The sequence below is a fragment of the Amborella trichopoda genome, chromosome 12, assembly GCF_054954075.1.
Source record: "Amborella trichopoda isolate Santa Cruz 75 chromosome 12, AtrichopodaSantaCruz75HAP2 v2.0, whole genome shotgun sequence".
NCBI lineage: Eukaryota > Viridiplantae > Streptophyta > Magnoliopsida > Amborellales > Amborellaceae > Amborella > Amborella trichopoda.
In genome coordinates this window covers 6,164,204-6,188,248 of record NC_142347.1, presented here as the reverse complement: position 1 = coordinate 6,188,248, position 24,045 = coordinate 6,164,204, and the positions used below count along the sequence as shown (strand labels likewise).

Below are 24,045 nucleotides of genomic sequence, written 5' to 3'. Positions count from 1 at the left end.
GAAACTAATGGTCCAAATGTTTTCTTACTAGAATTATTATTTTTAGTTTTTAAAATTTATTTATATTCATGATCTCAATGTTAGAGATTACATGTCTTTAAAAATTAAGTCTTAAAATCCATCTCAAAAACAGATTTATTAAGATGCCCGCATTTCTACATTGGCTATTTATGGAAAAGTTTATATAGAGCCGAGTCTCTAAACAATCACATTAAAGCCTACCTAAAACATTTAATTAGAAGAGGCTATTTTGATGCCCAAATATCTTCAAATTGATCATTTTGACATCAAGATGCATGGACATGAGAAAAAAAAAAGGATTTCAACTTTTAGAAATAGTATATTTTGTAATGCATTTTTGGACCGTCAATTTTCAAGATTTTTAAGTTTTCATAGATCTATTGGTCCACACTATTTTTGAAATTTTAAGCTTTGTAAATAAAGATGAAAATGTATTTTAAGGCTATCACAAAAATTTACTGTATTAAAACTATATTTGTCGATACTATTTCAAGGTAGGCTCTAATTTGATTGTTCAGGCCTAGGCTCTATACAAACTGACACCCTTTAAAATATAACTTTTTTTTAAAAAAAAATCTACACCGCCTAAATTCTTTTTAGCCCATGGGTCTTATTACAACGTCCATGTTAGAGATGGACGTTGGTGAGCCAGCGGGCTCTTGCACCCGCTGACTCATGAATAACTTTTCCATAAGCCATCTCTGTCTCTTCCCCTTTGCCTCTCTTTACCTGCAAAACCGACCGCTCTCTACCGGAGCCCGCACACTCTCTCTCTGCCCTACCCACTATCCAAGTCCCCTCTTTCTACCAGCTGAAACCCTCTGCAACCCCAAGCTCCCCCACCCAGTCCCGGACTCGCTTAAGCCATTAAAGACATATCTGGTACGTCCCATGGTTCTACTTTGGATTTCATTGTTCTTTGTTCATTTCTCTTTTTTTGTTTTTTTTTTTCGTTTTCATTATCTCTCTCATTTATATCTAAAATTAGGCTCCTCCCCCCCCTCCATGCAAATCATTTGCAAAAGTAAAGTAGGATGAACCTGTGGCACTGACATCCTTTTTTGTATTAGTTTTTCTCTTTGTAGTTTCCCACTAATTAAAATACCCCAAATGCCCTAATATCTATTTTAAACTTGTTTTGTTCGCCCAATCTTTTTATATTTTGGGGCAAATAGGTTAACAGATTCTCACTGGTGAAGCATTCGTGGTGCGATTTTAGTTTAATTTAAGTTTCTGGTTTGGAATCTTTCCATGGAAGAAGAAGTTAAGAAGGCAGATGTTGAAAGAGAAGATACCTTCAAGAGCTTGGGCGTCTGTGATCAATTGGTTGATGCCTGTGTTAATTTGGGTTGGAAAACCCCAACTAAGATTCAAATTGAGTCCATTCCTCATGCCTTACAAGGTTTTTCCACCTTACTCTTATTCTTCATTGATATACCTAATGCCAGTATTGTTTAATAAACTGTATCATCACTGCGCTTTGTCATTGATTTTGTTTTTTTTTTGAGTTATCGACAGTAATATATGTACAAACGGAATCAAAATCAAATTCATTAAGATAAAAACAAGTTATATGCATGTATATGTCCTCAACAAAAATGATTTATGTATAAAAAATTTTGTCCATGTAATGACTTGAGATAAAACACTCTTAATATGTATGTCTAAGAAGTTGAGCCTCAAAAGTGGTTATAAGTAGCAAGGCTTTGGAGTTTCCATCTCATATGAGGGAGTCTGCAAGATCATTTGACTTCCCTTAAATGTGGTAAAATTCAATCCTTCTCATGATGCCAGGATAATAAAACAAAAATCCTTCAAACACATTTTGGAGCTTCCAAGGGCAAGGTTCCCTACCCCTTGTCCATGTAATTATTGTAATAGAATGCTATTCAGTGATTAAGTTCTTCAGTTGGGATATGGTTATGAAATGCTGAAGCCTTCAGGAATTGGCACCCAATTTGCAGATTTTCATTCTCACGATAGCTTGCCAGTTGCAATCTCCTGCCATGTAGTTTTGAAGTCGTACATAGATTACACCCGAAACTGTTTTCTAGATTTGGCCCAACAAGCCACAGTAACTTTGATATCTTATTTCCCTTGTTCAACCTTTGTGTGCTTATTTTTGAAGCATCTGTTACTGCACTCTAACCAGGTCAGCAAAGGCTGAATAGATATACAGTTCGGATCAACATGCCACTCCTGATAAGAGACCTATGGTGATTACAGAATGATCACCCGAGTGAGCATTTGAGTCTTTATGGGTGCAGGGGCAAGCTAGACTTTGGGAGCAATAGAGTTTGGGTCGACACTCTAGGTCAGGACTTGGTACATAGACACTGCTGGAAATATACATTTTTTTGTGGTACCTAAATCATCTTGTCTTCCTCTTTAGGTGTTTCGTATTGTTCATAAAGTGCGGTAGGCAATCCCAATAGCGATTCGAGTCCATCTTCCATCAGGGAACATCTGAGGCTGAATTAATCGCTTGAATAGTGAGTCTTACCACAGAAGAAAGGAAAGGGAAAAATATTATTGGAATAGTCAAAGTGGGTTGAATGATTTTACCAAAAAAGAATTGGATCTGATGAGTCTATTTTCCTCAGTGAAAGTTTTTTTTTTTTCTAGGATGATATGACTTTTATTTTTCACATAATTCCTTTTATGAATCAAAAAGTTATACCGCTGTGCTTGTTGGAGTTCTTCCTCAGATTAGATTATTACCATAATTGATAGTTTTTTTTGAAATATATTCATTCTTAAGAAAGGTTGATATGTGCAATGCTTCTTCCTCTTCTTAAAGCTGCCAATTATGAAATACTCATACAAATTTTTTTGATAATTTCTTCATATTTAGCTTGATTCTGGCATTTCTATGGTTGCTTTCAGTGTGTAGATTTATGTTCTCTGTAATCTCAAATCATTTTGTTTAAAATTTAATTTACATGAAAATTTTTGTTTGTTTTTTTCTATTTAATCAGTATATTTTGGAGTTGCATTTTCTGTTGTTATTTTCTCGTTTTGTGGAAGCATCTATTACACAGAATTTGAACTTCCACAAATTGAGAATCTATGCAGTGGTATGAAGTTTTGATTTAAACAAAACAAGTACTATCCTATTCTATAATGCAGATTGTTTTGTGCTTTGATCTTTGATCATTATATCTGGGTGTCTCCAACATGTATGTCTTTTTTGCTGCTTTGTTTTTTGTGTTAGATTGTCATTTTTTGGATGTTTCTAGCAAAACATGTCTTCTTTTGACTTGATCAGCTTGACTTCGGGTTTGTTTGTATGAGATCATGCCTTACGGCATTGTTTTTCCACTTAACCTTTGTGTTCCAGTCTCTTATCTGAAGATTCTGTGTTTGCCTCTCACTTGGATCACATAAGATGATTTTTATAAGTACTATGATACTATAGATGGCATAATTTTCAGGAAAGGATATTATTGGATTGGCGCAAACCGGGTCCGGAAAGACTGGAGCTTTTGCAATCCCCATTCTCCAAGCACTATTGGAGAATCCCCAGGCTTTCTTTGCTTGCATTCTTTCTCCTACGAGGTGGGTTCCACTTATTTGAATGTTTTCATATAATTTATTATCTAACATTTTCTATTGTTTTATTGATTGGGTTAATGTTGGTTTCTATTGGTGGAATGACTTCTACCAATCCAGGGAGTTGGCCATTCAAATATCTGAACAGTTTGACGCTTTGGGATCTGGAATAGGCGTCAAATGTGCAGTGGTAGGTTATGCTGCAATTGTTGTATTTACTCTAATGTTCTATTTCCTTTGTGTATGTCTCAGTGTTTTGAAACCCGGTTCAGTGGGATAGATCATTCATCCACAGATCCGTATCGGATTGGTGATTGGGATTGAGTCTGGATTGGTCCAAATCAGTCGTCATCATCATAATCCAAGCCTTATCTCAATGATTTGGGGTCGGCTACCTGGATCCTGTTCTTTCATTATTCTCCATCAATTGCCACATCTTTTCCCACTACTTCTATTCATGTCCTTTTGGGCTTTCCCCTTGCCCTTTTATATCCTTCTGCTTGAACCAAGTCGCACCTCCTAACCAGCATTGTATTAGGTTTATGTTTCACATGCCCTTTTAGAACCTTCCACTTGAACTAATTGGACCTCCTAACAGGTGTGTATTAGGTGTATGCTATACATGGTCAGTTCACCTAAGTTTACTTTCCCTCATCTTATTGTTTATTGAAGCCACACCTAAGTTTTCTCGTATAAAATTTTATCTTTCTTTTCTTGCCACTCATCCATCTTGACATCTTCATCTCAGCTACACTCATCCTATGGACATATTTTTTCTTGGCCGCCCAACATTCTGTCCCATAAAGCATGACTGGTCTTAACATCCGTCCTATAGAACTTCCCCTTCAATCGCAATGGTATGCGGCGATTACATAAAACTCTGGATGCACATCTCCACTTTGCCCACTCAGCTCTAATTCGATGTGCGACATCTTCCTCAATCTCTCCATTCTCTTGGATTATCGACCTTAAGTATTTCTTGACCATTTACATTCTATATATTATGTCTTAGTCTAGCTATTTTATAAACTTTAGATTCTAGAGCATCCTTCCAATATTTTGACTTTGCGTTGACACCGCTTTTTGTCTCATCAATCAAAACTATGTGATTCGTGAATAACATACACCACCATACCTCATCTTGTAGGTGTCTAATTAACTCATCGATAACCAAAACAAAGAGATATGGGCTCAGCGCTGACCCTTGTTGTAGGCCCATTGTCATTGGGAACTAACTTGCCATCGGTCCGAATCGGTAATCTAGAAAAATATTAAATAATAAATGTAATAAAATCAAAATTAAAATAGGGATTTATAGGGTGGGGATTTAGAGGGGACCTAAGAAAACATTAGATAAGCATAAAAAAATGAAGAAAAATAAAATATTGGGGATTTTTAGGGGGGAGCCGGCCGGGCCCCATACCATCCAAGATTCAGTTCGATCTTGATTGATTCCCATCCAAATTGGTTATTTGGATCGAATATTGCCAGGTTTTGAAACATTGTTATGTATACATGCATTGCTACAAATATATTGATGAATAATTGAAGTTTGCAAACATATACATGACACAGATATGTGCATTACTGTGCCTAAGTGTGTGTATACAGATTACTGTGCTGAAGTTTGTGTATACATGTCTGCATGTACTTGTGTCAATATAGATTCTGTGTATTTAGACATATATACCCTAGATTCTGTGTTCTGTGTATTGAGAGATGCATACACGTGTAATTCACACAAACACACTAATATGCGCACTTGTATTTGTATGCTTACATATATACATCTAAAACTCTGACAAATCCAAAACTACTCTCAACCTTACTCATGTACACACTTGTTTTTGTTTATGTGGATGTATTGGTTCTAGGAAATGCTTGTGTTCATGAGGTTGTGGAAGGAAATTCAACTGGGGCATTAACCTCTGTTTTTATTTAGAAATGGATATGGCCCAAGACATTTTGGTGCCTATACATCTATTCCTAGGCTTGCTTGTGCATGAAGAATATGAATGCTCAATAAAAGCAAGACATGAGGAATAGTTGCAACCTGACTTGAATTCCTCAAAAATTGAAAGGACACAAATCTATTTTAAATCTTTACAAATTTGTGGGCTACAACGATCTTTAACACAATTCCACACCCATATTACTGTCGAGATATAGTTGTTAGTTGTTACATTGGGCCAGTAATGGTGCTATCTCGTATTCTCTCAACGGTGTTCTTTTGGACTCCTCTATTTGCATTATCAAATATGTTCCTACAATTCTATGACGTGCTTTCATGTACTCAAATTTGACTAATCGGGTGAGTTGACTCGGACTTGCCTATGTAACTTGGGCTCGGCATGGTGCCTCTCCCGTCTCCCCCCAAACTTGGGGGTATATAGAAGTTGATTAAAAACGATTATTATATATTTCTATTGATCTAGCATTTGAATAAATCAATTATAATTGACTTATAATTAGTTTTATTTTTTAGCAATTTTCAGTTTTCCTATAAGGTTTTATTTTTTCTCTCTTTCCTTTCTTGGCATGAACTCAGGCAAGTTGACTGGTACTCGCCTGACTAACTTGGCCAGGACGGTGGCCAACTTGCATCTGAGCCGAGTTCTAAAACCTTGCATGTACTTCATCTTACCTACTAATTATTAATAGGTTTTCCAATGATCAATCGATGACATTTTTGGAAGTGTGTGCTTGAACGAAGCTCAACAGTCACAAGCAATATTGGTTGATTGCTGTAAAGCAGTTATGACATGAAACTTGAATAGGGCTTCAACTTAATCATATGTTTTGGCTTTTGGGTTCCATTTGCCTTCCTAACTATCAAATGTTTTGTGAGATATATTATTTAAATAATTCTATTTGCCGTATGCTAGATTACATGGCAGACAAAAAATCTTAGATGAACAGTGGCTGGAATGTGACTCCTTGATTGTTTTTTATGAAAAAGTGACTTTTTGTATTAAATAAGAGGTAAACGTTATACACTTCCTGACTGGAAGCCTGTATACAAAATTGTGGTATACAAGTGTTATCTAAAAAAGATTGCAAAGAGAAAGACAATTTTTTAGGGCCTTATATTATGAGATTGGTTGAAGAGGCTCCATGTTTTGCAAGGGAATCAGCGGCCGAGTTTGCGGGACTTATATTATGAGGTTGGCTGAAGAGGCTTCATGTTTTGCAAGGGAATATCAGTGGCCGAGTTTGCTTCTCTCCATATGTGTCTAGAATATACTTTGGATGCGGCATGACACTTTGAAGATTTATTTAAAGATGGGTTGAAGTATCCATGGGCAGAGGGCTGTTTTTGTTGATCAATTCGTGATTTACCACATTCATTGAATCCCCCCTTAATCAACAGAGGCCTGGGACTCGGCGAGGGTAGAGTTGGTGTGTCCTGACTCCTGATTGGGCCTGAATAAGCATGAACGGTATCAGCAGAGCATTATCTGAAATTGCTGTAAATGCCGGCCATGCCTGGGTTTTCAAGAGAACAGCAATGAAAGCTAAGTTTGATGGCTATAAGGTGGGATCCAAAGTGAAGATTTGGATATGGTCATCTGTTTGGATCAATCAGTGCTGCTTGTACTCCACTGAAAATACATGGAACACTTTGTGGTTTCGCTCAAAAGTTAAACTGTGGCTGTCACTCAATCTATGATCGCATTTGTGTGGGAATTTTTGCTTTTCAAACTCTTTTTGTTTTGCTCTCACCAGATTGTCCAGGTGATCGCCTAGAAGCCTGCCAGTTTGGGTGTTGCCCAAAATCAGCCAAAGAGGTTTAACATGAAGTGCCAAGCATATGCCACTTTGCAATGAACAAAAGGAAGGTTGATGGATTCCTTGTTGTCCTTACACATGGCACACCTATTGGCAATTTATAGGTTGTGATAATTTTTTAGGAGATAATGAATCAGATAGGTGTCTGGAGCTTCAATGGTAGTGCAGTGTTCAAAAAAGCGGACCGCCCAGCACCTAGGCGGTCCAGAAGGCCTGGGCGCATCGCCTAGGCCTAGGCGGTCAAACTGGGCGGTATGGAACCCACCTAGGCAGGTGGCCAGTGCCCAGCCCTGGGCGGGCCAATGCCCCACTTAGGGGCGAAACATATATTTTTTTGTTCTATTGCTTTTTTTTGAAACATAAAGCCTTTTAAGCATGGGTTTTAGGTTCTTTTGAAACCTGAACCCTCAAGAACTCATTTTAGAGAGAAAGAAACTTCAAAGAAACTAAAATTTGTGATTTTTATTGGATCGAAGTGCTTCTCAAAGTTACGAAAAACGGATCCAAATATCACCCAGGTGGATTAGATTTAGTTTTGGAGTTTTATAATCCTATTATAGACTGTTTTTTATTATTTTAGTACCTGAAAACATCTCAGAGGTTTACCCTATTCCTTTTGATGATGATGATTTAGTTTTGGAGGAGTGTTATATTGAAAAGGGAGATGACTCTGATGATGATGGCCGCAAAGCTGATGCATATGATGAGGCTTACCCTAGTCCTTCTGATGATGATGATGATGACTGAAGACTGTTGGTGTTGACTGTTGACTGTTGACTATTGTATCCTAGACTATATATTTTTTGAATTTTTTTATATATATATTTTTCTTATTTTTAGTTTCTACTTTCTAGTTTTTAATTCTACTATAACTTTTGTGTGTACAGTCTACAGTGTATTAGACTATCAGTGTATGCTTGTATGGTTTTACTGTTTTATCATTGTATGAAAATATGAATTATGGTCTTATGGATTATCAAAATTCTCTTCTCGACTTCTATCTTCTTTTTTTTCAACTGGGATTATGGTCTTATGGATTATTAAAATTCTTATGGATTATGGTCTTCTGGATTATCACAATTCTTATGGATTATCAGAATCAGAGTATCTTTTTTTCTTTTTTTTTCTTTCAATTGGGCCGCCCAGGTTCTGGGCGCCTACCTAGGCATTGGGCGGCCTGGACCCCCATGGCCACCTGAGTGCCGCCTAGCGCTTTTTGAAACTATGGGCTAGTGTGAACCAAGCTCTTATAGCAATTGACATGGTCAGGTCATTAAGGGTAAGGGCCAAGTAGGAGACTGAAAACACATCTGTGGATGGAGGGTATCGAAACTAATTTGTCTCTTCCATGTCGAGGAATACCGTGCTGTTCTAGCTGCTATAGTAATTACACAAGATTCAAGATCTCTTCATTGAGAGGTTTCTGCTAAACTTCAGTGACCATTCAGTTTGACCATTCAACAATACGTAGGATAGGGAGATGTGTACATCTTGATCTAGGGCTATGAGGTATAGGTTTGGGAATTCTTCTTGTAATGGTCTTTCACCCAACCAAGATATCTTTCAAAAACCTGATGTGGAAATGTATATTATTTTGCCAAAAGACTTTGTGCCTCTGCAGGAGCATGCTGTCGTTTTACTCTCTTGGGTAAAATCCAAGTTAGGAGTATTTTTAGGACCCAACTTTTGGGAGTGTAACCTCTTCAACCTTGTAACTAACCTCAAAAAAAAGAAAAAAAAGAAAAAAGGCAGAACAAAACAAAAAAATAAAAAATAAATAAAATCATGCAGTCACACTATGTATGTGCCTAAAAGAGTAATGTCAATAACATTCCAAGATTGAACTGAGACATCCAATTATTGGGGGGTGAGATGTAAGTGTTGAAGAACTTTTTTTTTGGGTAAATAAAGTGGTAAGTCAGTGGGGATTTGGGCCCCTACCCTTTGGTGAGAATGGAGTTAGAGACCTCACCATCTCACCATGGGCTCAGCAATACTAAGTGTTGAAGAACTCAAAAATTTATTTTTTTCCTTTTTTCTTTTTAAATATAATCATCTGGAGATTCTTAGGTGGATCCAAAAATTTCTGATCGAAAAAGTTTTCCCATGTAGTTTTTCTGCCCGAGGGACTAAGTGTAAGTGGATAGTGTTCTCCCGTGGTCGCATAATATCCATGCTATATTCTTCTGTACATTCTAATTTGGAAATATGTGCATGCCCCTATGTTAGCATCTATCTGCATGAATACTGTTTCATGATGACAGTTATAATTTAATTGTCAGCTATTACAAGCTATTACATTTTGTTTTGATAGTACTGATATGTTGTTTGTTGAATGTGTGATAATATTATCACATACCTATTATTCTTCCTGATATATACCTAGATACCCATTGATCATTACTCTACTCATTCAATGAGCATTACAAGTTAACTACCATTCTATCAAAAATAAAGCTTCTGCCAAACATACACGAAGTAATCAACTTCGGTGTATGATTTAAGTGGTAAAAAACTCTGAAGTCATGGATACCTGTGCTGCTGTTGTAAATATTTGGAGTTCCTCTCAATTTAGTGATTCTCAATGCTTAATTAGCATCTCAGCATAAAAGATTGTGAAATATTGACAATTGAATGGTTTTGCAGGTTGTAGGAGGCATAAACATGATGGATCAAGCAATTGCCCTGGCAAAACGGCCTCATGTTGTGGTAATTTCATTTTTTTTTTGATAAAAAAAATCTTTTAATACATTTGAAATTTTGAACAGATCATGGATGCTATCATTCCTGAGACGATAGAATCTGCATTTATTACTAGAATCATCGTAAATGTGAACAAGAGAAGCATTTAGGAAGAAAAGACACTTAATACAATGTCAGAAATTAACAGATCGTGGATGATACGAAACTTAAGATTGGGGATGCAATGGTCTCTGCGTTCTTTTTCCGCGTTAATAAGTCATTAGGGAATGATTTAAAAAAAAGGTCATTAGGGCATTGAACTAGGATATTGCAATATTAAGCTTTGGCATCCATATAAAAACTACATATTCGAACATATCGGTCCTTGTTGGTGGACTGTCCTATAATTTAGTATTTTAGTATTATCTTTTAGATTATTGCTGCGGTGTTATTGTGAATTGCCTGTGGAATCTACTGTGTGCTGAGTTTAGTGCTGTAAATTAGCTCTTTATGTTTATCATCTGGGAGTCTTTGATCTATATGCTAGGTTAATAATTTGATTGCGTATTGCGAGCAGACTTCCATCTATTTATATGATACTTTTTTGACCTTTCATCTTTTCTTTAGGATGTAATTTCTGTACTAATGTTTTATATAATCATGAGTAGTATTCAACTTGCCTATTGGATGAACAATGCATTATGTTTTTGTTGTCATAAATATGAGATATTATTTATTTCATGTTTCTTCTACGCAGGTGGGAACTCCTGGGCGATTGTTGGACCATTTAACCAATACAAAGGGTTTTAGCCTTCGCACACTAAAATACTTGGTATATGAATTGATCACTAAGCATGCATTCCTTTCTCAGATGTGGCTTCCTGTTTTGTAGTAGTTGTACGACTCTAATCACTTTACTTTTCAATTATGGCAAAGTTGATATATGCTAGGCCTTTGAAATTTAAATTTTTAATGTTGTATATTTATAAAGTAAATAGGTATCATTGCCTATGGTAATGGAATATAGTAGTGTTCTAGAATCGCACTGGTCAACTCTGACGAAGGTGAGTCACTTGGCCTTGGCAGCCTACTGAGGCTGGAACAGGGAACCGTACTCAGGCGATTACTGCAGTAACTCTCACAAGTACTGTACAATACATGATAGAGAAATTATAAATTAGCCGAAATTTTGAGGCCGATCTCCCTATCTTCATGCTCAGTGAAAGTTAATGCCTCGAAGTCTTGAGAAATCTTCTTTACACAACACAAGTCAAAACCCCCAGGGGTGAACTTTTTCACTTCTTCGCTAACTTTTAGCCTTAAGAGTCCCCCATTTCATCCTAATTCAAGCCCTGGTTAGATTTTTTATTGATCTATGCATTAGAAGCAATGGATTTGAGAGATAAACACCGGATTTCAAAGATTTGTTGCGGGCCAGGGTTTGGCTGAATTCCAAAAATTTGTAGTTTCTTCGTAAATTTGATCAATCCTTGAAGAGCTTTGAATCCCAGCCTATTTTTAGGTTTTTTGACCTAAACCTAGGCGAGCTTTGAATCCCAACCCTATTTTTAGGTTTTTGACCAAAACCTAGGCCTTTTTGTCCTTCAAAAAAGACACAAATCTTTGATTTTGATAGATTTAAAATTCGGATTTACTCACCCACAATTTCGAGGAGATCCTAACTTGAAGCCCAAAACTGGTTGGGAGGTTTTGAGTGGTGTAAAGAGGATTTCTTAAGGATCAGAGGCATTGACTCGCACTGAGCATGAAGATTGGGAGATCGGCCTCAAATTTTTTGGCTAAATCATTCTTTTATATTAAATTCATATATTTGATTTTTTACTAGATCAATGATAATTGATTTGTATAGTTTTGGATTTTTTCTGATTGTTTTTCAAGCCAATAACATCATTTTATTTTTAAATTCTGTGGTTTATATACTTGTAAAATTTTGTATTTGTTTAGATTTCTGTTTTTCTATATTCTGGGATCTGTTTTTGGTCTTTTGTCCTATTTGCTAGGGGCTTTTTTGCAGTTGTCATTCACTTGGGCATGATATGGCTGAGTCCAAGTAGAATCATTAATTCAGCTCAGGTAGGGGCTGAGTACTTTACTCGAGCTGGGTTTTTGAAATATACACATTTATTTTATGTATATTGTATTTAATAATTTTAAAACAATCGTTTTTGTCCATGGACTCAGCCCCTGCCTGAACTTAGGTAAAAGCTCATCATGGTATAAAGAAGCCAACATCAATAATTATGTTCATTTTCTTATGCTATAATGCTCGGATGCTCATGTTATCAATCAGAACATTCATCAAATTCATGGTTAGTTTTTCTGTCTATTGTAGTCATCTGTGTATTCAATTTTCTTATGATAGGATTGAGAAAATGACACTAGGATATTTGAGTCATGCATCTCTACCTAGCGTTTTTCACTCTAGGACCAAGTAGAACTATTTAAACCTTTTCATATGAGAAAAAGAATGTTTTTCTTGACCCTTCCCATCAACCCTTGCTGTGGAACCAACATTTAGAAGGACCCTTCCTGATTGTGAAACTGCCTTCTCGTAGCCCTTCAAAGTATGTTATTAAACTTCTACTCCTATATTACTTGGACCCTTTCTCAACCAGAATATTCACAATTTCCTCCCTCTATGAAGCTTTATCTACCACCCTTGCTAATCCTTCTCCTCTCAATAAAGTTTGGATTGCTCCCCTTTCTCCGAATATCCAAGCTTTTGGCTGGCTAACGATCTGCAGCCGTAACCTTACAGTCGATCATCTTCAAAAGAGAGGTTTCCTACTCTCTAACCCTTGCTGCAGGTGCTGTGAAACTGAAGAAACATGTAGCCATCTATTCATTGACTGCCCCATTTCTGCAGAATCCATAGATACCTTATAATGTAAATCCCTGGCCACTAAGTAGTTGGCCCAAAGAGTCAGGAACAATGGATATTCAGTTTTACAGCATTCTGGGCTGTTTTGAGGATGAGAGGAGTAATGTTTAAACTTCCCAAAAGAGTGGAGTGGACAACCTGCTATCAAGCCCGTCGATGAATTTACCATTTCTCGTCCATCATCTTTTTGAAATGCAATACCGAAATTAGAAGCATATAGCCTTTACCTATCCCACTCACCGACCTCGTCCAGACATTGCATTTCCAGTTAGCGTGGTCGGCCACAAAAAAAACTTTAGACCTTCTTCACTGGGAAGCTGTTATACGTACGGTATCTGAAGAAACAAGGACTGTTGTATAAGCCCCATGGGCATTTGCGTATTGAAAGTTTGTCAGATGCTGATTGGGCTGGTTCTCCATTAGATAGGAGCTCCACTATCGGCTATTGTACATTTTTGTTTTGGTGCCTTGGCAGGTGGAAAAGTCAAAAGCAAAGTGTAGGCGCAATCAGTCGAATATGCAATAAAGCCAATAGGGGATGCAGACTCAAGCAAGGAATCCTAGACGGACTTCCCAACGGAAAGGAATCCGGAGAGGCAGATGAGGGTTCACCAGCAATCTGACCTGGTCTCGAGGGTGTGATTTCACCTTCTTCCCCCTCCTCACCGCTGAAAACTCGTTCTTCCCTCTTTGCTGCTTTTGGAACCGGAATGCTCACCTAGTACAGCTTCCTTCCTCATGCCATCTTCATGATTAGCCGAATCACCCTTAACATCCTTTCCTTTACCCCTCTTTCTAACCTCCACCCAAACTTAAGAGGTATGTGCAGCCTTGGTAGTCACTTTTTCCCCTGCCATAGCTGGGTTATCCGCTCCGGCCACTGACGCATGAATGAAAGTCAGTCTTTTAGTAAGCCAATGAGTTACTCCCATGTCCACAGCACAAATTTCTCTGCCTTATTCACCCCCCCCCTCCCCCTTTTCTTATCCCAATGCCATCTCTTCCTATGGAGAGCCACAGTCCTTGCCACCCTTTGGAGGATTTGGAAGGAGAGGAATTCGAGGATCTTTAAAGGTCAGCAGAAGTCTATCTCATACATTTTGGATCTGTTTCGCAACCTCACCATTTTCTGGGTTTCAGATCATAAGCTTCTCAGACTCTTCCCAAGATTTGACTTCTTAGCTTATTGGAAGAGATCATCTCACAACCTCCTAGACTTGCTCAATCTTTTGTGCAGTTCCTCCATAGCCAGGGGATAATTGGACCTAATTTTGATGGTTACTCCTTGGGTAACACCGGACCTTGTGACTTTGGAGGAATCTTCAGGGATGCAGAAGCCAAAACTGTGTCCTCCTTTTGTGGTCCTCTCAGCATTGCCAACTCCACCTGGGCAGAGGGTCAGGCACTTTTTAAGGTCTCTTAAGGTTTGACCCTTCTTGAGGTGAAACCTTGTCACGGGAGGTGACTCTTAGAATATCATCCTATGGGTGGAAGGAAGTTTCAACACCCTTGGCATCTCTCTCACATCTCTGACTAGGTTTCCCATATTCGCAGGTCTCTGTGAGATGGCTTTTAGCCTATCTGGCGGGAGGCTAATGCAGTGGCAGATGCTCTAGCTAAGGAGCGCGCTACTGCTAGTATTGTCCCACCGGTTCTGAGAATCCTGGTTTAATGTTTATCTCTCTCTCCTTCGCTTCTTTACTCCACCTGCTACTTATCTCTTTCCCTTTCTCTTTATGGCACTCTCTTATGTTATCCCTTGACAGCACACTCCAGACTATCTTTTCTTGTTTCTATTGCACAAATCGCGCCTTTTCACCCTGCACTTTGTTCTCACTCCTGACCACTTCTCCCTCTCTCTCTCTCTCTGATAACTACTATCCTTTTTCTATTCCTAACGTCTCTCTCTCCCCCCTCTTTCTCTCTCAGCTAAATCCCTGCCCTGCAAATTTCCTTCTTTCCCCTGGCTCTTACTTCTTCTCGAGCTTCTCCTCTCTCATATTTCTGCCCGGTGCCCGGTCTTCGAATATCTTTATCTGTGTTTGGGGTATTGGAGCAATTTTTTGAATGAGCACCCATCTTGTGGGCTACCACCCTCCAGATGACTTTAAAGGTTTGAGCACCCTATCTGTGGGTTGTTGTATACCAAATTGTTTGATATCTTGAGGTTGGAGCACCCATCTTGTGGGATACCTTTTTTGGCTGCATTCGTTTTTGTGCAAGGCACCCAGCTTGTGGGATGGATGCGTGAGACTTACTTCTCCTGAGAATTTTGTATTCTTTATAGAGCACGTATATTATCCTTCCTCGGAGGCATAGTTTAGTTCTACTCCCTAGGTCAGAAGACCCATTTGGGAACCACTTACGAATTAGATGATTGTTCTTTTAAAAAAAAATTGAAATTTGAGTTTTCTATCACATAGATCTCACCATCTAAAATTTGGATGGTCTCTATTCAATCTCGAGACATTATTTTTTTTAAGTGCATAGAGGGTACAATTAGGACTTTCTTTCTATTGAGGTTAATCTATTGATTGAAGGGGTTACGTCTCCAAAATTTGGGGTCCGAAAATTTATTCTAGGTGGGATTTTACCTGAAGGAGTAAATTGACATTCTACTCTTGCGGGAGTAGAATATCGTTTGGCTACTTTACATATTAATACATGTTGTGCACACTTAAAGCCAAAAAGAATTATTTTTCTATGTAGTCTTCTACCATATCTACTCAAGTGTACATGCAACTCTGACTATTTTTGGTACAATATGAACCTCATATGAAAAAACATGAAATCAATGTATATATATGTAGGGATATTCTATATATGTAGGGATATTCTAGAATGCATCATACTAATGGTGAACTTAGGATTTCTTACTCCAAAAGTTTTGACAACATAATGCCCTTACAATTATAAAAGTTACATAAGTAATACGTTGTTTGAAAAATTAGAGAAGGGCCTATTTGGAATTTTAAACTGCTTTAAAGATCTTCTCATCAATCAAAGAGTCTAAGGAATCTTTTTAAAACTGCAATTGTACTTTGGAAGGATTTGAAAATACAAAAATTCCTTTTGTAAAATATATGAATTTTATGTATAGTCAAAAGTCATTTTTCAATATAGTAAATTCTAAGTTCAGCATTAGTGAGGTATATTCTAGAATAATGCATAGATATATGCATGTATGTATGTATGTAACCATAGGATGAGTGTCACTGAGATGAGGATGTTGAGATGGATGAGTGGCAAGACAAGAAGGGATAGAGTTCGAAATGAATACATTGGGAGAACTTAGGTGTGGTTCCAATTGGCAATAAGATGAGATAAAGTAGACTTGGTGAGTTGGCCATGTGCAACACAGGCCTAGGACGGCACTTGTTAAGAGGTGAGAGTAGAGCTGGTTTATTGGTTCAAATGGAAGGTTCAAAAAGGCAATGTTTTAAAAAACGGTCTGCCTGGCGCCTAGGCCCGCCTTGGCGGCCTGGACCAAAACTTCGCCCGCCTAGACCTAGGCGGCCCTACACGGGCGGATGTACCTGGGCGGGTGCCCAGGAGGGCTAGGTGTTTCTTGTTTTTCTAAAATTACGGGGCGCCTGAGGTTCTGGGCGCCAGCCTAGAGGCCGCCTAGCATTTTTTGAAACGTTGCAAAAAGGGTAAAGACATAATTGGAATTAGTGAGAATGATGGACCAGGATTCGTGTAGCTGACCCGAAATAGTTGGAAAAAGGCTCTAATGATTTTGATGATATATATGTATGTGCATATGTATATATTCTTTCAAAATTTTAGAAACAATTTCTATGTGGATATTTTTCATTTCCATGCTTCATGTTGAACAACATTTCGTCTTTATTTCATTAATTTGTGAAAATATTCATGTAGTTATGAATATTGATCGATACGACTCTATGAATATTAGCCAATCAATATGACTATACATGTGGCTGGATTGATGGTTGGTTGTGGTTCACCCCTTTCCCTGTCAGGGGCCAGATTCTTTTGAAGTCCTCATTAGATCTTGTTTGGTACATTTTGTGGGAAAAGACTATATCTCTGGAGGGGAGAGAGATTCTATTGAGATGTTGACGGTGAGCTTCAAGCTCAACTTAATCATTTGCGATTAACAAATAAAAGATACTTAAGCACTTGGTCGCATGGCAACCTATGTCCTGGCCGGGTTGCCGGTGTCCTCTTTGAATCCCTTAGGGAGATACCTATGCCATTCTCTGGGCCACTTTGAGTGTGAAGCAATAATGGCTGAGGAGAGAGCTCTTCTTACGAAGTTTTGGATTTTTTTTCCTTTTTTGTTTACAAGCAAAAATTGGCAAAGGCAACAAATATTCTGCGTCTGTTTTGCACCTAAGAAAAATCAAACCAAGGTTGGAAGACAAAGTGTTCTATCAAATTATAACATGTGGATAATTGCCTGGAAGACCTCTTTTCCACATATTACTGGCCGCTCCGGCTACAGTTTGCCAAAACCAGAAGAGAAGCTTTAAAAGAGTTTAGAAAATCGGAAGGAAGGTTTGCAAGAACTTAGGAAAAGAAAAATGGTACACTAAATAGGTAAATAAAAGGAATAAATGAGAAAATGGAAGAGAAGTGGCCTACTTGGTTAAGCTGGGCCCACAGGTCCGACATCTGGAGTTGCGTCTGGATCATAATGTTTTAGTCCATAGGGATTGTTCCTGTCTTTAGGTGTGCTTGAGTCAGAGATGCTCACTGCTGAAGTTTGAATGGAATTGGTGGAGCATTGAGACCTTGGAGGTGAGGGTGCCTGTGGTAGTCTAGGAATCACCTAATGGTGTGCCATACGCTGATTTTTTTTTTGTTGTGGTCTGGACAAAGCTGGGCTAGGACTTGCTGGATTTTCAGAGTGGTTACAAGTTCTCGTAGGTCTAGGGCTAGGATTTGGAGTTGCATGGTTTCTAGGATTTGAGGGGTGAAATGTTAAAAGGGACAAATTAGGGCAGGACTGAATAGGACCGAGTCTGCACCCTAAAGTGACTGGAGAAGATCAATTTATAGAGCTCAGGGGGTGTAATTAACCTCCCCCGTGAGGCGGCTCAATCTGAGCCGGCCATCTTGCAGACACGACACTCGATTTGCAGGATGTGGGGCTTCTGCCTGGGGACGCTTCTAGTGCATTTCAGGCAGTTTGTGAGTGTGACGCGGCATTTGTTGTGTTTGACGTGACTAACCTCACTTAAACCAAGTTTTATTGATAAAACTAGGCCAAAATAGTCTCTGCAGTGAAGAACAATGCCTTGTGATTTAACCCTGTGACTCGAGTTGAGTAGCAAAAGAGACCGGGATGGAATTTCTTTAACAAACTTGCTTTAACCATAGCTTTCGAACCATACGTTAGAATTGAGTGATTCTTGGACTGTGGAAAGCTTAGGATATTCTCTAAAGGGAAAGGTTTCTATACCTCCCTACAGCATAGAAGAATTATGCTGCCCCTACCATCCAGCCGTCCAATTTTGATCAAGAGAGCCACTCACCGTTTGATCATAGATCCGACGTCGTAAAGTATTTTATTTTTAGTTTTTTTTTTATACAAATTATATGAATATGAAATTTGGTACGTGCCATCTTCTCATTGGAGCGTACCTATAAAAAATATTAAAAATAATTTTTTGATAAAATATAATGACCAAAATACACCTTGAAACTTTCAGGGTATTTTGGTCATTATATTTAATCAAAAATATTTTTTTTATATTTTTCGCTAGTGTGAGTTTAATAGAGGATTGGACGTCCAAAATTTGGTGTCAAAATAGTTTATAAAAAAAAATTAAAAATAAAATAGTGTAGAGACGTGACATTGTAGTTGGGGCAATCTTAGTCCTCCATTCAAAATGGACGGTTGGATAAGGGGAAGTATATAAGTTTTATGCTTTAGGGGAAGCATAGAAAGCTTGCCCTTCTCTAAAGCTTAGAATCAAATTCTGACAAATTTGGATTATTATTATTTTTTATATAGCGATGGGGTTTATGACTGTTGGACTATAGGGTTCAATTCCTGGGCTTTTTGAATTCAGATTGGTGCACGTGGTAGTTTTCTGAGCCTCTTGGGCTTGAGGGGGTCTGGGATGACTAGGTTACGGTGTTTTGTGAGTTAGATTCTGGTTTTAGGATTTAGGAGTTCCCTTGGCCAAAGTAGGGTGTTTGCATTTCTTTCCTTTCAATTGTTGTTTAATTTGGTTGTAGAAAGGGTCTCCCTTAGTGTCATCAGATGAAAGCATGAAAGGAGGCACATGTTTCTCCCATGAGTGGCTCCTATGCTGGTGAAAGTTTGGAAGTTTGGTAGTGAAAAGCTAGTCTTCCTACCATTCAAAAAATAAAAGCTGGTTCATTTGTGCATATTCTTCTGGCTTAAAATGAGGTGGCCGATGGATTAGCCATGGAATGTCCCCCTTTGGTTATTGCCTATTTTGTTCAAGTTCCCTTCCTCTTTGCTGTGCTCTTTCATCATCATCTGTAGATTGTTGTTATTTATTCTTTTGATTTCTGCAATGTTTTCTCCTTTAATTGTATTTTTTACACGTTCTGAAACATTTACTTGAGAATGGATAAAGAGAAGTTGCACCAAACATTTCGTGGCTGTGGAACTGTTACTTCTTTATTGTCAGATTAAAAATTTTACATTTACGAACCATTCTTAGAGCTTGAATGTTCGTTTCCTTTCTGGCATGGCCTTCAATTTGGGCACGTCACAAGTAATCATCTTATAAAAAGAAAATTTGCATCTAACTCTATAATAAAGATCTTTACCATGGGGTACAACTAATCTATACAATCTAACTGCCTACTCACATCCAATATCTGAATAGAAAAACATGTTGGAAAAGAAAAACCCATCTTGTAGAGATATATATGTCATGTGTACTTTTTATTGTGCAAACTGAGATACTTGCAATTTCCCTTCAGTCATGAAAACCTTTAGAGAAGTAACCACTTGTATTTGGATGTTTATCCAGTTCTTTTTCTTATGGTGATTGCTTACCATTTGGGTCTCTATCATTGGGAGCTTTTGTTACTAGCTGTTGGAAGTTGCATATAATTTACTTACTTTTACCTTGAGCAGGTCCTAGATGAGGCAGATAGATTGTTGAACATGGAATTTGAGAAAGAAATTGATGAAATTTTGGAAGTGATTCCCAGGGAGCGAAAAACATTTTTATTTTCAGCCACTATGACTAAAAAGGTTGATGAAACTTGGATTCTACTGTTGTTTCACTTTAGTGTTACAGATTTGTTGTGCTTTTTGTTAGCTACATCTATAATTAACAGCTTTGTTTCATTTTCCTTTGCCTCTTCATTGACCTTTATAAGAGTGGCTTATGACTGGGTATTTTCTGATGACGTGAGACAATTTTGTCTGAAATAAGACAGAGTAGGACTCATCTACTCGATTTCAGGTCAATGGGTTGTGAAGTCCATCGGACCTTTGAGGCATCGGCCTTTCTGATCATGTTACTGCAATTTGCCACATTACCCTGTGTTTTGTGGGTAGATATTGGCCTGAAACCCATCTACATTGTCGCCGATTGGTACAAATGTCTCAAGTATGAGTTTTACAGACAACATAGATTTACAAGTATCTCCTTTTTTTCTTGAGCTTTTTAAGACCACCTGCAAAATTAAGTATCGGGGTTGGGGTCCTGGCAGCTGCTACCACCACCTTGCCTTTTTTCTTCCTGTGAATTCAGTTTGACTGATGCATTGAATTCAAAAAGTTTTTCTAATTCTGATGCTTGACTTAATCGATATCTCAGGTTCTTTACCTTGGTGACTTTTAATATTCTTCTTTGAAATACCGCACTACAGAGTTCATGTGTATGCTTTTATATCTTCTGGAAAATATGTGAATTTGGACTTTTTCCTTGAATATTGTATTCTATATTTTCTCACTAAACTTGGCTTGGCTTATTTTGATCTATAAACAAAAATGCATTTTCAATATCAGGTGTCCAAACTTCAGAGGGCATGTTTGAAGAACCCTGTGAAGGTAGATTCAATGTATCCTTTTCTGGGATATTTAATTTGCTGTTTCATTCTATTCTGAACATGATCCTCAGAATGGTAATTGACATATTTCTGATATAGCTATTTGGCATCATTTTTGGGATATAAATTTTCCCTTATTAACTTCTTTGGTGAATTTGCTTTTCAACTTTCAGGTTGAGGCATCGTCCTCAAAATATTCTACTGTAGATACTCTTAAGCAGCAATTTTGCCTGGTTCCTGCAATTTATAAGGTTCATATCCTCCCATTGCGCACTTTCAGTACTCTATTTCTTTTAAGGAGATGGAAAATGGACACCAATAATCCATTTGGATCATCACTGTCCAATTTAATGAGGGATGCTTCTAGAGTGGGATCTACCAAAGGGTGATGTGCTGTTCTGATGGGTCCCACCCTCTCCATTGTTGTCCATTGCAATTGGTGGTCACGAGTCCTGACCTCAATGGTTGTGGTTTTCATAATTCATTGGAATTTGTTTATGAGAAAATTGTTTTATCGTTGGTTTTCCACGGTGCAGTGGCTGCCCTGTTCTTCTGTTTGTACTATATGGTCATTTGTGGCTTCTAATTTCAGTTTTCTTCGCTCTCGCAACATTTCGTGGCCTAGTTAGGTTGATTATTTTACTTATCTGCAATCAGGATTGCTATCTGGTGTACATTCTGACCGAGATGTCCAAGTATACAGCAATGGTTTTCACTCAAAAGTGTGAATCAACTCGACTTCTAGCCTTGATGCTTCGTAACCTTGGTTTAAGGGCTATCTCAATCAGTGGTCAAATGAGTCAGGTTATTTGCCTCTCTTGTTATCATGTTGCTCATTCCTTGGTCCTTGGTAAAGCTGTGTTTTCTTTTGCTTATGGATTGTTTTTTTACTGAATTACTCTGACAGCCGAAGAGATTGGGGGCCCTAAACAAGTTCAAAGCAGGAGAGTGTAACATTCTTGTATGCACAGATGTTGCTAGCAGAGGCCTGGATATCCCTTCTGTAGATATGGTGATCAACTATAATGTGCCCATGGATTCCAAGGTTAGTTTTTGAAGTTAAATTGAATTGGTTTGTCATTTGGTTAATGAACATCGATTAGTTGCTTATCTTTTGTGCTTTCTCATGCCAGCTGTTTAATGGCTCTTCATCCTTAATGTCTAGGTGAGTGAAAGAAATAGAGAAATAAAGGCATCACATAAGCAGAACTTCTAAGCTGTTGATAAGGGCATTTGGTCATTTTGATTGATGACATGATTAGCTGAATGTGTTTGATCATGTTAAACTTTCCCTAAGATGTATTATGCTATTTTTGCTCCCTCGTGGGATGGTCTCCATATGCTGGCCATAAATGAATCTCCTTTGATGCACTCAGCTGAAAATGTGTCGGCCATTATTCCAGCAAAGTGACACCAAATCTGGTCCCATCCACTATTTCATCTATTCTTTGAGAATGTCAATATTATGTATCTTAGTTTAAACTTTACTTAGTGTTGCAGCAGCGTTGCGTTTGCTGCGTCTCTCCAGTTTGTCAGCAATTATTTTTAGCCAATCATATTTGCATTCTTTTATAGATTGCAATTGTATTTGCATTCGAGTATAGGATTGTTTTGGCCAACTATATCTGCATTCTGGTTATGGGTAACTACTAACAGTTATGTTTGTATATCAGAATTACATTCACAGGGTAGGCAGGACAGCACGTGCTGGCAGGTCGGGGATTGCCATTTCGTTGGTGAATCAGTACGAAGTAGAGCGCTATAAACAGATAGAGATTCTCATTGGTGATGACCCCTTCTATCCCTTGAATCTTTGATATGGTGCTCAACTACTACTGCTTTGTGTTCTACACACCTTGATGATTATCTTTTCTTATAGAGTTTGGAATTGATTCTTTAAAATAAAAAGAAAAAGGAAAAGAAAATCCTAGTTTCTAATCTCTTTGTTGACAGGGAAGGAGCTCCCTGAGTATCAGGTGCAAAAAGACGAAGTCTTGCTACTGTTAGATCGAGTTAAGGAGGCCACGAAACTCTCTCATGCGGTATTCTTGCTTGTTTCCTCTTTAAGCATATGTTTTTTTATGTCTTCTTCATCAATTGAAATATGATTTTGGAGTTATCGTAATATTTATTCTTCATTTGTCCTGGGGGGTCTTTGTTGCATGTAGAGAATCAATGAGAGTCCAGGGAACAAGAAAAGAAGGAAAGGTGATGATGACGATGATGAAGATAGGAGGTTTGCCCCCAAAAGCACAAAGAAGTACAAAAGGTCGAAATACTGATAATTCTGTTTGCGTTCAGCTGTTGAAGAGAGAGAGAGGGCAATTTTGTTCTGCCACTATCATGGGAGTAATTTCGTTATGCGAATTTCACTCCCAAAGATTGATCGAGAAAGATTCCATCTTGCGAATTTCTGACTAATTTCTCAAGGGAAAGCATCCTTCTTTTTTCACCATTTATATGATGCCATTGCATCGAGTGACTTTAGGTTCAAAATGTCGTTATAGAGCAGTGAGCCGATGCAACGGTTGTATCATAGTATAATGGAACGACACTTTTAAAAAATATATTTGTGGTATTTGTTGTATGAGCTCAAATTTTGCACACACTCTCTTTATCTCAATAATCAATCCTCCCAAAAAATAAGGTGTTCAATTTGAACGTTAGATATATGATCAAAATGAGACCCTTCAAAAAACGAATTCAGACCATTTATTTTTGTGAATTTTAATATCTTAGCTTTTATAAACTGAAAATCATTGTCTTTTCTAACATTGTTCATCTAATGATAATAAAGCCATTCAAAAAAATTGAATATGAAAAAATCTTTTTAAAGCCTAGATCTAAGCATCTCACCAAAATGAACGGTCTATATATTAATTGAGCTAAAAAAATACTTTTTAGGTTGTTTAAAATTTTTTTTTTTTTTTTTGTGATTGATCATTAGAATGAGAAGAGTGTAAATTTTCAATTTTGAACCAAACAAATAGGCGTAAGATGGTTTTTTAAAGTTGTTGCATCATATTACTATACAAACAGTTGTATGAAATCATTGCCCGTCGTTATACATTTATTATGATGGATCA

General features: G+C 37.7%; 1 protein-coding gene across 2 annotated transcripts; it reads left to right on the top strand.

Moving 5' to 3' along the window:
• The first annotated feature begins 738 nt into the window (after positions 1-738).
• Positions 739-23,546, top strand: LOC18433650 (DEA(D/H)-box RNA helicase family protein). Of its 2 annotated transcripts, XM_006843732.4 has the most exons (14): positions 739-903; positions 1,197-1,423; positions 3,456-3,579; positions 3,694-3,763; positions 10,009-10,071; positions 10,802-10,876; positions 20,037-20,156; positions 20,919-20,960; positions 21,133-21,210; positions 21,617-21,763; positions 21,867-22,004; positions 22,633-22,744; positions 22,913-23,001; positions 23,128-23,546. In XM_006843732.4, exons 2-14 carry the CDS (start codon positions 1,273-1,275, stop codon positions 23,239-23,241), a joined length of 1,323 nt encoding a protein of 440 aa, XP_006843795.2. In that variant the 5' UTR covers positions 739-903; positions 1,197-1,272; the 3' UTR covers positions 23,242-23,546. The 2 variants fall into 2 exon arrangements, with proteins under 2 accessions (XP_006843795.2, XP_020522420.2); XM_020666761.2 differs by lacking the exon at positions 20,037-20,156.
• The last annotated feature ends 499 nt before the right edge of the window (positions 23,547-24,045 follow it).

Excerpts from the sequence above, each read along its gene's own strand:
- LOC18433650 (XM_006843732.4), top strand. The coding sequence starts at position 1,273 with ATGGAAGAAGAAGTTAAGAAGGCAGATGTTGAAAGAGAAGATACCTTC. Across the intron at positions 21,764-21,866 it reads TCAGTGGTCAAATGAGTCAG|CCGAAGAGATTGGGGGCCCT; the intron begins GTTATTTGCCTC and ends TTACTCTGACAG. Across the intron at positions 23,002-23,127 it reads CCACGAAACTCTCTCATGCG|AGAATCAATGAGAGTCCAGG; the intron begins GTATTCTTGCTT and ends TGTTGCATGTAG.